The 14560-nt window shown below is 33.6% G+C and overlaps 2 protein-coding genes and 1 long non-coding RNA gene across 3 annotated transcripts in view; all 3 read right to left on the bottom strand.

Moving 5' to 3' along the window:
- LOC134230454 (uncharacterized) overlaps positions 1 to 13723 on the bottom strand; it is a 31671-nt gene extending 17948 nt beyond the window's left edge. The window contains exon 1 of the mRNA XM_062712285.1: positions 13596 to 13723. The gene's annotated coding sequence lies outside the window, so the exon portion shown is untranslated. The remainder of the gene's footprint in view (positions 1 to 13595) is intronic.
- LOC134230452 (uncharacterized) lies at positions 5937 to 9946 on the bottom strand. Its single transcript, XM_062712283.1, has 7 exons — positions 9921 to 9946; positions 9201 to 9662; positions 8919 to 9112; positions 7295 to 7580; positions 6970 to 7099; positions 6678 to 6808; positions 5937 to 6455 (listed from the first exon to the last, which is right to left on the bottom strand). The coding sequence occupies exons 2-7, from the start codon at positions 9582 to 9584 to the stop codon at positions 5937 to 5939; spliced, it is 1644 nt and encodes a 547-aa protein (XP_062568267.1). The 5' UTR covers positions 9585 to 9662; positions 9921 to 9946.
- Positions 10831 to 11610, bottom strand: LOC134230451 (uncharacterized). The gene is made up of 3 exons (XR_009984354.1): positions 11520 to 11610; positions 11246 to 11323; positions 10831 to 10890 (listed from the first exon to the last, which is right to left on the bottom strand). It is a non-coding gene; the product is annotated as an uncharacterized LOC134230451 (long non-coding RNA).
- Positions 13724 to 14560: the final 837 nt, after the last annotated feature.

The raw sequence follows: 14560 nt of genomic DNA, 5'->3' as shown, positions 1-14560 counted from the left end.
CTGAAAGTAATGTTCTCTTGTCTTAGATCTGCAAATTTACCCATGAAGGATATGGAGAAAATGAACTGTTTTCAAAATCAAAGTCCATAAAACAATACAAAACAGGAGCAGAGCAAACACGGACCTTTAAAACAACAAGGTGGGATCAGGTGCCTTGGAGGAGTGAGCATCCCCTGCAGACCGGTCACACTCGCAGTGTGCTCCTTGTCATGATCGGGAAATAACAGAAAAATCTGTTAACAATTAGTATGAAAAACTTCAGTCAGCATTTGACTCAGTGATAAATTGTACAAATTCAAACCTTATATTGTATTTAAATCTTAAGTTAATTGCTTATTTGTACATTTTATTTATTGTTTAGTGGGAATATTTATTGTTTAGTGGGAATATTAAGTTAAAATTTGAAATTTTCATGAGCTGTAATTCATGAACATATCAACATAATTAAAATTATTTACAATTTTTTTTTAAAGACTTCTTTGAATTGAAACAGAAGCCCAAGGGCCTTGAATCGCTCTTCTGATAAATTGTACAACCTATCACTTGTATTTGAAGCCTCTAACCCTAAGTATCCTAAAACCTAAGTTGCATCAACTGATAAAAAGTTTGATGATTCTTAGCCAATAAGGACTGAAGATATTTTAATAAAGCAATAAAAAACACCATGAGTAGGTCACGGTGACCTACTTTAAGATTGAAGTTTTCTGAGGACTCAAGATGCATTAATAGACAAACTAAGATTGAAGATTCTAAGCCAATATGTATTTGAGATATTCAAAAGTAGGTCAATGTGACCTACTTTTTGGTCTACATTCTTGGAAAACCCAAGATGCAACAACTGACAAAGTTTGGTTATTCTAAGCCAATAAATACCTATAATATGGTTGACATTTATCAGAGGCCTAAGATGCATCTGCTGACCAAGTTTGATAATTCTAAGCCAATAAATACCTGAGATATTCAAAAGTATGTCACAATGACCTACTTTTTGGTCGACATTCTCTGAAAACCCAAGAGGCATAAACTAACAAAGTTTGATGATTCTAAGCCATTAAGTACAGGAGATACTTAAATATAGCCATAAAATGTCAAAAGTAGGTCATCGTGACCTACTTTTTGGTCTTTCTCCGAAAACCCAAGATGCATCAACTGACAAAGTTTGATGATTCTAAGCCGATACGTACTGGAGATACATAAATATAGCCATTAAATGTCAAAAGTAGGTCATCGTGATCTACATTTTGGTTGACATTTATCAGAGGCCTAAGATGCATCTGCTGACCAAGTTTGATAATTCTAAGTCAATAAATACCTGAGATATTCAAAAGTAGGTCATCATGACCTACTTTTTGGTCGAAATTCTCCGATAACCAAAGATGCATCAACTGACAAAGTATGATGATTCTAAACCAATAAGTACTAGAGATATATAAATATAGCCATAAAATGTCAAAAGTAGGTCACCGTGACCTACTTTTTGGTCGACATTCTCCGAAAACCCAAGATGCATCAACTGACAAAGTTTGATGATTCTAAGCCGATAAGTACTGGAGATACATAAATATAGCCATAAAATATTGAAAGTAGGTCACCGTGACCTAATTTTTGGTTGTCACTCTCCGAAAACCCAAGATGCATCAACTCACAAAGTTTGATGATTCTAAGCCAATAAATACCGATACTGAAATATAGTCGTAAAATGTCGAAAGTAGGTCACAGTGACCTACATTTTGGTCGACATTTTTCAGAGTCCCAAGATGCATCAGCTGACCAAGTTTGATGATCATTGGTCTGAAGGTAATCAAAATATGCCTTTTTAAACAACTTGAAAACAAATGCCTGCAAAATTCTAAAAGTAGGTCACAGTGACATACTTTTACTTAAATATGTTTTAAGGTCCCAAGATGCAGCAACTTAAAAGATTTGATGATTCCAACCCTCTCAGTGTCTGAAATAATGGGATGAAATGTTTTAAAAAGGATAAGTCATAAAGTTCAAAAAGTAGGTCACGGTGACCTACTTTTAAGTTGACGTTGTTCAATGACCCAAGATGCATCAACTGACAAAGTTTGATGATAATAGGCCTTAAAGTGTCCTAAATATGCCTTCAAATCAATTTGAAAACAAATTCCCGCAAAATTAAAAAAGTAGGTCACCGTGACCTACTTTTGAGTTAACATGATGTGAAGTCCTAAGATGCATCTACTTACAAGATTTTATGATCCTAGTCCTTATACACTGTAGTAAGCAAAATATAGACATTTTCATTAATTGTAAATTTAGGTCAACTTTGAAGTGACCTTGAGACCACGCCCTTTGCCCCAGGGTCATGCCTTGAACAATTTTAAATCTTCAGCATGTTCTGATCATTGTATGCAAGTTTGGTGAAAATCTACCTGGTGGTTCTGGAGAAGAAGATTTTTTTGCAACCAGTACTTTTGGTTTTGTTTTCCTGATTATCTCCCCTTGTTTTAGGGTCCCAACCCTTATTTTAGTATAAATGGTAGCCCTTGGGCCAAGGATACCCTGTGACAAATTTGACACTGATTGGCCAAGGGGTTCTTGAGTTATGGCCCATATTCTAAAAAGTTAACGCACACCGCACAACGCACACCGCACAAATGGCCATAGCATTAGCTCTTTGAGCCTTTGGCTCAGAAGAGCTAAAAATGCTTTTCTTCATTTGAGGCCATCTTTAAAAGAATGTTTGTTTGTCCTCTACTGACTAAGGGTAAAATTATAGGGCGAGTAAAAAGGTGGAAAAATCTTATTTCCAGCTAATTTTAACATATTTGTTGACGAGATAAGAGGAATAAAAAAAAATATTGTGTTCTGGTATGTAAAAAAAGGATTTGAATTGGGCCATTTCTAATAAGCCTGGAGAGGGCAACCGAATAATTTTTTAAAGATGGTCTGATCGAGGTACTGGTGGTATAATATTTAAAATAGTGCGATTTTTTTTAACTACCTAAAGTAAATAATGCAAAACTTCAAGAATTCATGCTTATATCATTTAACTTAAAGCTAGCTTAAGTTATGAACTAAAAGATGTTTGCAAGAAGTTAAGAACAATGGAAAAATTTTAAAAGATATGGAATATTTATACTATCACATGGACTTCAAATATTTCCACCCCTAGATAATAAAACAACACAATTTTTTTTTTGTAACATATGACTTTATATTTTTAGCGCTGACATGAATATCATCAATTAACATTTAGAAACTCTCTCGATCAAACTATTTTTTTGGTAGGTGGCTTTTTGCCACAATTTAACAGATGTAGCACAAACAGGAGTCACTTGTGAACAAATTTGGTGAAAACAAGGAAGCAAACAAACAAACTTCACACAAAGGGGAGGCAATATGTTGTTTTTAAGCTGTTTGTGCATATGTCCTTCACAAATTTTTCCATACATTCCATATGGTGGGATTCATTTCTGATCAATTTATTATCCCATGTTAACTTCCTGTTTATGCGTGTACCTGTCCATACTATACATGTATAACAATGATACATTTTGTCACAGTTTTCTCTTCAACTACTGATTGCAGATGCTTGGAATTTTTTGCACATTTTTTGCTAAGGTATACCATAGGGTGGGATTCATTTCTGTTCACATCCAATGTCAACTTCCTGTTTATCTGTATAACTGTCCGTTCTGACGTACATAACAAATTTTTGTCAAAGTTTTTCAGCAAATACCGATTGCAGATGCTTGAAATTTTAGCACATTCTTTGCTGAGGTATGCCATATGGTGGGATTCATTTCTGTTCACATCCAATGTCAACTTCCTGTTTATCTGTATAACTGTCCGTCCTGACGTACATAATAAATTTTTGTCGAAGTTTTCTCAGCAACTACCGATTGCAGATGCTTGAAATTTTTGCATATTCTTTGCTGAGGCATGCCATATGATGGGATTCATTTCTGTTCAAATCCAATGTCAACTTCCTGTTTATCTGTGTAACTGTCCGTTCTGTACAAAATAAATTTTTGTCGAAGTTTTCTCAGCAACTACCGATTGCAGATGCTTGGAATTTTTTGCACATTTTTTGCTGAGGTATGCCATAGGGTGGGATTCATTTCTGTTCACATCCAATGTCAACTTCCTGTTTATCTGTATAACTGTCCGTTCTGACGTACATAACAAATTTTTGTCAAAGTTTTTCAGCAAATACCGATTGCAGATGCTTGAAATTTTAGCACATTCTTTGCTGAGGTATGCCATATGGTGGGATTCATTTCTGTTCACATCCAATGTCAACTTCCTGTTTATCTGTATAACTGTCCGTCCTGACGTACATAATAAATTTTTGTCAAAGTTTTCTCAGCAACTACCGATTGCAGATGCTTGAAATTTTTGCATATTCTTTGCTGAGGCATGCCATATGATGGGATTCATTTCTGTTCAAATCCAATGTCAACTTCCTGTTTATCTGTGTAACTGTCCGTTCTGTACAAAATAACTTTTTGTCGAAGTTTTCTCAGCAACTACCGATTGCAGATGCTTGAAATTTTTGCACATTCTTTGCTAATGCATGCCATATGGTAGGATTCATTTCTGTTCAAATCCAATGTCAACTTCCTTTTTATCTGTGTAACTGTCCGTTCCGTACATAACAAATTTTTGTCGCAGTTTTCTCAGCAACTACTGATTGCAGATGCTTGAAATTTTAGCACATTCTTTGCTGAGGAATGCCATATGGTGGGATTCATTTCTGTTCAAATCCAATGTCAACTTCCTGTTTATCCGTACGTCTGTCTGTAACTGAACTTTTGTCTAAAGGTCATATGGTAGTGATACATTAATAAATGCGATTTAATTATCAGGGTCAAAAATAATCATGAAATGCATCTTAGATCAAATTTCAAGTCTTCATGTCAAAATAGTCATAAGTTATGATCTGTTCGTGTTTTTCTTAATTTGACTTTGAATGGTAAAAGGGGTCAATGTCAAACATTTTGATGTAGTACATTTAGTCTTAATTTGCCCTTCCTTGTTACAAAGTTATTACCTAGACTATATTTTTATGAAAAATATTGACCTTGCCTTTATTAATAGATCATGGTAAACAAATTTGGGATTCACCTATGCCACCTCCCCCTGTTCCAAGTTTGAAGTCTTTATGTCAAAGGGTTCTCAAGTCATGGTCAAATTGGGTTTTTTGGGGTCAAATCAAAATATATAATATTTTGCAGATTAATGGACAGACAGACATCTGACAAAATGTGATCAGAAAATCAGATAAGCTGAGCTAAGATGATCCAAACAAGACAAAATATCATTCAAAGTCTCCTGTCTCTCAAGCGTTTGAATGGTACATATGGTCTGTGTCGATGCAGAAGTGATGCCATTCCTAGGTGACTATCCCTGTAGATATCTCTATCAGTGTTCAGTTTTCTGCAATGGAGTTCCCGTCCGTTCTGTTTGGTAAGAGCAGCTATAGCTATCAAATCAGTTGTGACCTTCTGTACGTCTGCTTTGTAAGATGGTAAATAATGGAATCCCTTTCGATTTCTTGCCTCTGAGATTTTGTCAAAATGCTTGGCAGATTCCACCAGCAGAGGAAATTCCTTAGAATGCATCATTATGCTGGCCTTTGTCTGGTAGCCAGAACATACAACCTTGCTGTCTCTGTTCAAAATTTCCACGTACTCATCAAGGGCAAGGTTATGATTCTTCCCACCTTGAATATTTATGAATCTATTGGAAATCAGGCGCTGTCTTTGCTCACTATCCAAGACCTCTTTTGTCAGTGCAGTTAGATGGATGCTCCCTATCAAATATTTGATTTTGCCGGTCTTGTTGTACAACGGCAACTCGTACATGGCCGATCTTACACTTCGGTGACCATCCCCCATGTTCACTGCAGAGTCCAAATTTTTATGAAGTAATGTTAGTTTGAATAAAGCTAGCAAATACTCATTCAGCTAGTCATCAGCTTTATACTTTACTATTTTCTTCTTTGGACGTGATACTTGATGCTGATTGGCTTCGTGAATTTGTAAACTTCCCACGCATGCATATGTTTTATCGCAGTGGTGACACTGCAAGCGATCTTCAACTTTGTTTGAAACCCAATAGTTATCGGGATGATTTGGATCTGTAACAATATCACGGACATCTTTCATCATATCCTCCACATCTTCAAAGAAGAACATCTGCACAATAGTTTGGGTTTTGCTATTTAACCAACCAATCTGCTCATCAGTTGAATAATTTCTGAAGTCTGCTGGTAATGTGAAATCTTGTATCGAATTTAAACCTTCCAAATGTAGAAACATGGCGCAGCATATGGCATCCAACACTGTATAATACAGCATTTTGTGAGGCCTGTAGGCATTTTTCACTTTTCCTTTAACATCTCGTGAATTCAGGAGATTCCGGTAATAGGACATGGTACCTTGATCCATAGATGAATCGGTGTTGTACGTCAGTTTGTAAATTGCCTACAATATTTATTTCATAGTCAGAGTTCTCTCAAAATAGAATAATTTAAACTTTCTTGATGAATTTGTTAAAGTAGTTTTTAACTACTAGTATTTGAATTTGTTAGTTAGGCATTAACATAGCAAAAATTATGTATTACATATATTATGTATACTGTCTCTTAAGACTGGTATAATTCAATGAAAAACAGTTTTAATAATTATTGATTGCAAAAAACCTACCTCCATAAAATTCATTAAACGATGAAAATCCTCAATCTTTGATATAAATCCTTCAAGTCTTGATGCCTCAGTATTTCCATTCTTCATTGCTGCTTGTGCCCCCTGAATTCTTTCATCAGTGAGTCTATCTCCTTGAAAAAAGAAAAAGAAAATATCAAATTAACAATTTTTCTGCTAAGGTATTGCCAATGAAATGTGCATTTTTCTAAATAGTATCCCTAGTATTTCTAGGATATCATACTTAAACTTGACATAAAATATACCATCACACAGAATAAAAAAAAAAACTCACCACCAAAAAATATGGGTTCTACAAAGGTACCATCCTCTTTCATAGGAACATACTTCTTTTGAAGTGTCTGCAGAAGTTGAATAACATCCACAGTTTTCTTTTCATCACAGTCATACAACCCAAGTGGATACTAAATGTAAAAAAAATTAGGTTAATAATGTTATAATTGCATTTAACTAAATGCATAAATAAAGGGTCTGTTTGTCTTAAATGCCTTAAAATTTCCCTTTTCTTCACAAAAATTATATAATTGATCAGCTGAGACTTAAACACAAAAAATAACATTTTCTGTTCAACAGAAAATATTAAAAAGAATATTAAATACCTGTTTGGTTTTTAACCCGGCATAATTACTAAATTCATGCTGAAGATGGTCAGGATATATATCCTTCAACTCAGATTCAAGGGAAGGTATATGCTCAATCAGTATTGAAGCCACTAGGAAAACAAGCTCCTTTTCTAAAATCTTTTGTTCATCCAAGGAAGGGAGAAAGGAAGAGATGGTGATGTCTTCATTTACAGGATGCATCTCCTCTTCAACCACTGGTACTCTATCCACAACAGCCAGCACATTAAATAGATGGAGGGACTGGGTACTCTGTTCACTTGTTCTGTTGAATGAAATTAAACAATTTAATAATGAAATGACTCTAAATTAATTGATAGGTGTGTTGTAAATTAAGCCATGAAAGCCCCCACAGGCAGCAAAAATGCCATATTTAATTTTACACTTATTTGTACCATGACCAGATTTCAACTTGACCTGCATTTACAGGTAAAATATCTACATATGCACCAACTGCAATCTTATACATACTTCGCTACAAAGTTTTTCAAGGAAATTGTAGGTAACCTTTAGGAGGGTACCTGTAAAGTGCGAAACGAAATAGAAACGAAACGAAACGAAACGAACTGAAACGAAACGAAATCTGCCGAAACGAAACAAAATCTACCGAAACGAAACGAAACCTACCGAACGAAACGAAATCAAGACGAAACGAAACGAAATCAAAACGAAACCTGCCGTAAATTTTGATTATATTGTCTATTTTTACTTCATATGAAATTTATATAGTTCAAGTTCGCTTCAGAAAATAGGCGTACAGGTTTCAGGGGGGGGGTTAACCAAAAAAAGGTTAATGCCTATTAATATATATCTTTGAAAAATAAAAGTAAAAATGTCATATTTTATTAATATCTTACTGAATAATTTACTTACTTAAAATTGACATCGCTTTGAGAGACTTTTTACTTGTCAGTTAAATCGTTTTCCTCTTTACGGAGCCTCTTTTTTGCAAACCACCCATTTCTTCCTCGTTACCTCGATAAAAATAACTGTTGTACGTAGAAAGGATACACAAGTTACATGTATAACTGAACAATGAAATCAGACACCTTCATGAAATGGATTTAAAAAAGTTTTTATCCTATGTTTTGAGACATTTCAACACAACAGTACAGTGACTTTATGCTCCAGTTGAACAACATTTTGTTATAAAAATAAGAAAATACTGCACATATTGAAATTATACATGCATAGTACGTGTGACAGCTGGTAAACATGTAAATACATAATTAGACTGAAACGGTAATTTATCAATAATTTAAAATTTTATATTAAAAAGTGCTTGAACTATATATATAAACTTTATTTGAAGTAAAAAAAAAGTCTACATGCAGTTACACATTGTACTTTGATCTTCGCTATATACATTTTGATAGTTTTGTTTCGTTTTGTTTCGGCAGGTTTCGTTTCGTTTCGTCGTGATTTCGTTTCGTTTCTAGGTTTCAGATATCTTAAAGTTAAGGTATGTTTCGGCAGACTCACTGTGCCACTTTAATTGTAGGTAACCTTTAGGATCACCATGAAAGTTAATTGCTTTAAAAAAGTAACGGTTCTGTATTTTGCTTTGTTTTAAAAAAGGGGTATAATACCAGTAAATGCTTACCTATAGGACAGCAATATATCCTTGTCCCAGTTGTCACCAACCAGCTGATACCTTGCTGCTTGTGTGCATTGATTCACCCAGTCTTCTTTCAACTGCATAATTTTGCAATCAAGAATATGATGTGAGGAGGCCAACTTATTCTGAATTGACAATGGGGACACAGTCACTCCTAACTTGCACAGACGTTCAATGTCCTGAAATGTAATGTTTAAAATTTTTAACATACTGAAAAAGGAATGATGAGGTATATGTAGTTGGAAAAAGCAAAAAGAGTATACTAACCCTTTGAGTACACCCTCCATGTTTCAAAAGAAATCCACAAAGGTACTGCAGTGCGGAACTTTCTTGATTTCTTGCATGAAGCACAGTGGCAATGGAATGTAGCAATTGTATGTACTGCTTTTCTCCTGCAATAATTGGCTTGTCAGACACTAGTGTTGATATACACTTCAGCAGATTTGGTGCTTTACTCTCAAGGTCCTTGTATAAAGAATCCCAGGAAAAGCTCAGGAGTTCCTCAAAAGATTTTCTCTCTAAAATAGAACCACTGTGTCTCTGACAGTACTGCTTTGCTTCTGCTGCTAGCAATTTTGTTGCCCCATCCACAAGTTCCTCTGGGTAGGAATTAGCCAGAGCATCAATTATTGCTGGTATGTTGTTCCTCATTATTCCCTTGGAGACCTTCTGAAGAGTGTCGTTGACAACAAGAGCTGACTTTTTTCCAGATGGGTAGTCGATGGAAATCTGCATTACCAATTTAAAAGATTTTTCAAAATTTTTAACACAAAAATTATTAATACTTGATAATGGTATAAAACTCTGATATGGCATCTGACTAACAAATTTACAAGATACTTCAAAAACTTATACCTATAGTTTCAATATTATTTTTTTATTACAGTACATATATTAGATCATTTGTGCATAGTCAATTTTGTTACCATTTTAATGATCAACAAATTATTCCTGACCATTTACAATTATAATGATTGAATACTGTACCTTTCTACACTCATAAAATTGAAGAGCAATTCTTTTCACACAGTTGAACCATCATAACAGTAAAAAAATTCTTTGAAAAATAACTGCTGAACCAGAAAACTAGAAATCTGTCAAGAATTAAAGAAGAAAACAAAAATATAAAACAGTTACTAGTACAAACTTTAATTAACATTGTCATCCTAAAACAATCAACCCTTCAAATCAACTAAATACTTGAAAAAATTATTTAAAAAGTATTTAGGCCTTAGGCATCATTTTTGCACATCTATGAAAAAAATTCAGGTCAAATTCCATAAAGTGGGGAAAAGTGTGTTTTAAGATAAATAATTTACAGATGTTAAAATATATACAGTCAAACATCATTATCTTGAACCTAATGGGGCTGGAAAAAAAAATCATGAGATAATGGAGGATTCGAAACATTGAGAGTAAAATACTTAGGGAATATGTGATGGGACTGCCTCAATTCACTTTGACATACCCTGGGTATTCAAGATATCAAAGTTCAAGACACCAAAGTTCAAATGTTTATTATTATAATATTGCTAAATACCAGGTATAGTATTACATCTTAATAATACAGATAAAAATAAGTTCTCAGATTGAATGCTATGGGATGAGCAAAAAAAAAAAAAAAATACAAAAAACAAAACAAAAAACATCACTGAAGTATAATATAAGTCAAGCATAACAAGCAACATAAGTATAATGCCTCACCTCTACTTCTCCTTGGCCTTGAAAGGTTTTCATACCAGGTTTGTCTTCTTGTTCTAAGATTTAAAATAAAAATAAATATTTGAAAGTCTGATTTTACAATTAGAATGTTTATATCCATATTAGATATATATTCAAATGACAATTTCTGTTTTCCTTAGAGCTTTTATATGTTTAAGATGAAACACATCATTACCTTTAAAAAGATTGTCTCCAGAGGGCAATGGATGTAGATCCAGATATTTGGATTTGTCATCTGTGTGAGAAAGAGAGCAATTTATATTTAATCAATTCAAGAAAGTATAAGAAATCAAGACTAGTAAAGAACGTACTAAATTATGTAGCTATAAAACACACATTCCCAATTAATTCACTTTATATTTTTTAATTTTGATTTATTTGTTTGTTCATTTATTGTTTATATTGATTATTATAGGTCCTGAGATATGCTTAATAGGGCTTAAATCCAGAAAAGTGAGAGTAAGGTTTCCTAATGTATACATGGTATAAGATTGCATTTACATGTATTTATAAACAAGACGTTTATTTAATTTTTTTTTTATTTGTAACAAAATACAGTTCATGGATGAAGAAAATATGTGAAACCATACCTTCATTTTGACTTGAGTAATCATTCCCTCCAAAAGATAGGAACTTTCTTGCTGCTGTGAAGTTTTTGTCTTCATGACCTTTAACGTGAAACAATTTTTTTTTATACAAAATTTTATTCACATAAATTTCTTAATGACCAATCACATTCAGTAAAACATTTGAAATGTTTGATTTTTTAAAGTTCATTTTTCAGTTTCATTTAGTGATTTATGTTCGTTCCTAGGAATATATTTTAGGACTAAAATAGACTACCATGTTTACTTTTATCAATACCTTTTGACTTTGGCAAAATAGCTTTGTATTTTGAGGAAAAATCAACCACCTCATTGTCAGTACTGGCCCTCTCACAAAAATTCTTGGACTCAGGAACAGCTACCTGTGTAAATTAATGAAACTGATTTCTGCCTTTGTTCTCATTTTACCTCCTGTTTACACAGGGCTGTAATATTGCATGCATGCTTAATCAGGTGATGACGAAAAAATGATCTAATTCATTGTAGCAAATTAAGATAACTGAGGAAATTAAGAGCTGGGGAACTATAATATATACATACCCGGTACATTGTATATATATATATGTATTTAACAAATTTAATATCTAGAATAAAATAATACATATAATAAAACTGCCCGATAAACAGATTTACTCCTATTTGATACATGCATATGATTTATAATACATTGACATTGCCCCAATCAACATAATAAGAAGGACACACAACTGTGGCCCGGGACCCAACCCCATAATCAAGTCATCAATACATGTAACTTGAGAAAAGAAAGGGGGTTTCAAGACAAGATAAAATTTAGATGTTGATCATCCTGATCCTATTATTAATTATTACACAAAAATGTTTTTTAAAAAAATATTTTTTTTTTAAAAGTACTTATACATGAATATACACATGATGAAATTATGTTGAAATTTTATTTTATAATTTTGATTCAAAATGTGTACTGTACTAAAGACATGTCCTTTGTTTATTGTTTACGGGTTTGGAACCTGTTTAAAACAGGTAGTTATAAGGGTTCTTCATCTTTCAAATTAGTACAGTTGCATGTATGTAAAACTTTATTAATGCAATTATAAATATGTTCGTGTAACATATTCTAAACTGATAATTAATGTGATATCATTTATTGTCATGTATTGACGGATGAAAAGTCCATGATGTTTATATAATTCAACACAGACTGACCACAAAAGATGTACTGTATACATATTCGTGATCAGCTGATCAATTTTACGTTATGTCAGGTCAACTTACCTCTGGCGATCGTAAGCCTCGCTTTTTGACTGATCTTGGAGATTTGGACAGCAATCGTCTCCGGCTTTCCTCAAAACTACTAATAATACTGTCTATTTCTTTCCTGTATTTTATCACCTTCTCCACTTTTGCGAAACATCTGACACATATGCCTGTTGCCTGTGGAGGGAGCTCTACTACCTGACTTATGATGGTCTTTTTTTCATCGGTTAGCTTCAACTTCAATTTATGCAGTTTTTTGACAAAACTCTTCCCCCTCTCGTCAATTTCCTTTACGACGAAGGAAAAACAACATAAACAACACACATCGTTTACGCTATAAATTCGCTGAGGTGTTTTGGGACCGCCTCCGAAATCATCCATATTCATGATACTACCTCGGGATTTACTAATACGTTCGGTGTTCCGATGTATTTTGAGTAAACACCGACGGTTTCAAAGCCGACGCTCTGATTGGCTAAGATAAAGTTCACGTGAACATGACCCCTGGTCGGGTTATGTCAGATCTTCTTACGCAGAGTGTATACGGCGCGGATCTAAGAAGTCTGATTTTAATTAGATTGCCGTTTGGGATAGACTATCCAAATGGGCTATAAATTTACAGTGCAAAAAATGAAAATTTTTATTTTGGATTTAAATATCATAAATCCGCATCAGGGCACCTAAATCTGAATAACTTTTGGTAAGCAAGTTTTTATGCAATCCTACGGTTTGTAAGATTGATCCCCAAGAAGTTGAGGAACTTCCGAGGGATCAATCTCCTAAACAATGGCACTACAGAAAAACTTGCTTACCAAAAGTTATTCAGATTTAGGTGCCCTGATGCGGATTTATGATATTTAAATCCAAAATAAAAATTTTCATTTTTTGCACTGTAAATTTATAGCCCATTTGGGATATTCTATCCCAAACGGCCTATTATATCCCATTTGGGCGAGTGGTCCCAACCTGTTCAACACGACATGTTTATGCTCCAAAAGCTAATTGCTCACAGTATCTCTTGTGTTCTTGTTGCTACACATGATATATCTAAACTTACATAAACTGACAGTTTTCTTTTCTGTATAACAAGTGGATTTACCTGCTGGGTCTTTTCGTCTACTCGATTGTATAGTCTTCTAACGAATGTCGAATCTGACAGCTAGGTGTAGATTACTACGTACTTTCGCTTCATAGTCGTATGTCGATCCCGACTGGAATTCTTGAGAACTACAAATACACTCAATACACAGTCACTTGTTTCGGAAATAATTTTTTACCAAAGTATAATAATATTTCTTTTTATTTATTTTTGGACCGCAATTCAAAACATTTATCGTAAATCTCACATCTATAGCCTTCTAGTTCTAGAATGAACTACATTGTCAGGATGTCTACAGGCGAAAGCCTGTCCACTTGTTTCAGTACAGAGAATGGATAATATACAAAGTACTTTAGTCTTTTCAATGTTTTTTTTTCAACATGTTATCATTTAAATTACAGATGTTCGAAGGACAGTACTTTTTTCGCAAATCTTTGCATTCTTCTAAATTGACTAAAAAATAAGGATTTACCTTACTTGGAGAATCCAATGTTCTGAAGTTGAAAATTAACATTTTTTTAATGTAAGAATTCTTCAAGCAGCTGCTAAATATGTTATCAATTATATCAAATGATGGAAGGTTAAGTTTCTTTTTTAATTTATCAATTTCATTTTTTGACTCTGCCAATCATCATTTATACCATAACTAATACAGCTTGTCATCTTTTAAGAAAGCATCAAGAAGAACTTGATTTGATATCTTATGCCATTTTCATTCTGAACACGTTTTTTAAATCTCTTAAATAGTATTTAAACATAGAGATGAAAGCTTTGCAACAAATAGTGAGTGTACCTAAGTTTAATGGCTAAATTTGAAGCTTTCTCTGTACACCCAAAATAACTACATGTAATTTTAAAAGTTTTTATTAATAAGTAACTATGAAAAGGTAAAGAGCGTTTCATTGCATAAAAAGCTCTTCTTGCAAAGTCAGCTAGTTGATCAGCTGCATACTGAAGCTTACCAT

The sequence above is a fragment of the Saccostrea cucullata genome, unplaced genomic scaffold, assembly GCF_032062105.1.
Source record: "Saccostrea cucullata isolate Sc308-1 unplaced genomic scaffold, CSIRO_AGI_Scuc_v1 ctg4635, whole genome shotgun sequence".
NCBI classification, from domain to species: domain Eukaryota; kingdom Metazoa; phylum Mollusca; class Bivalvia; order Ostreida; family Ostreidae; genus Saccostrea; species Saccostrea cuccullata.
The sequence above is the reverse complement of the archived record's forward strand: the minus strand, read 5'-3'. Positions and strand labels throughout refer to the sequence as shown.

Bases quoted from the DNA above. Each gene is read 5' to 3' on its own strand.
- LOC134230452 (XM_062712283.1), bottom strand. From the start codon at position 9,584: ATGAGGAACAACATACCAGCAATAATTGATGCTCTGGCTAATTCCTAC. The intron at 7,100-7,294 runs GTATTTAATATT...TTTTACATTTAG, and splicing joins CCGGGTTAAAAACCAAACAG to TATCCACTTGGGTTGTATGA. The intron at 6,456-6,677 runs GTAGGTTTTTTG...TAAATATTGTAG, and splicing joins GTTTAATGAATTTTATGGAG to GCAATTTACAAACTGACGTA.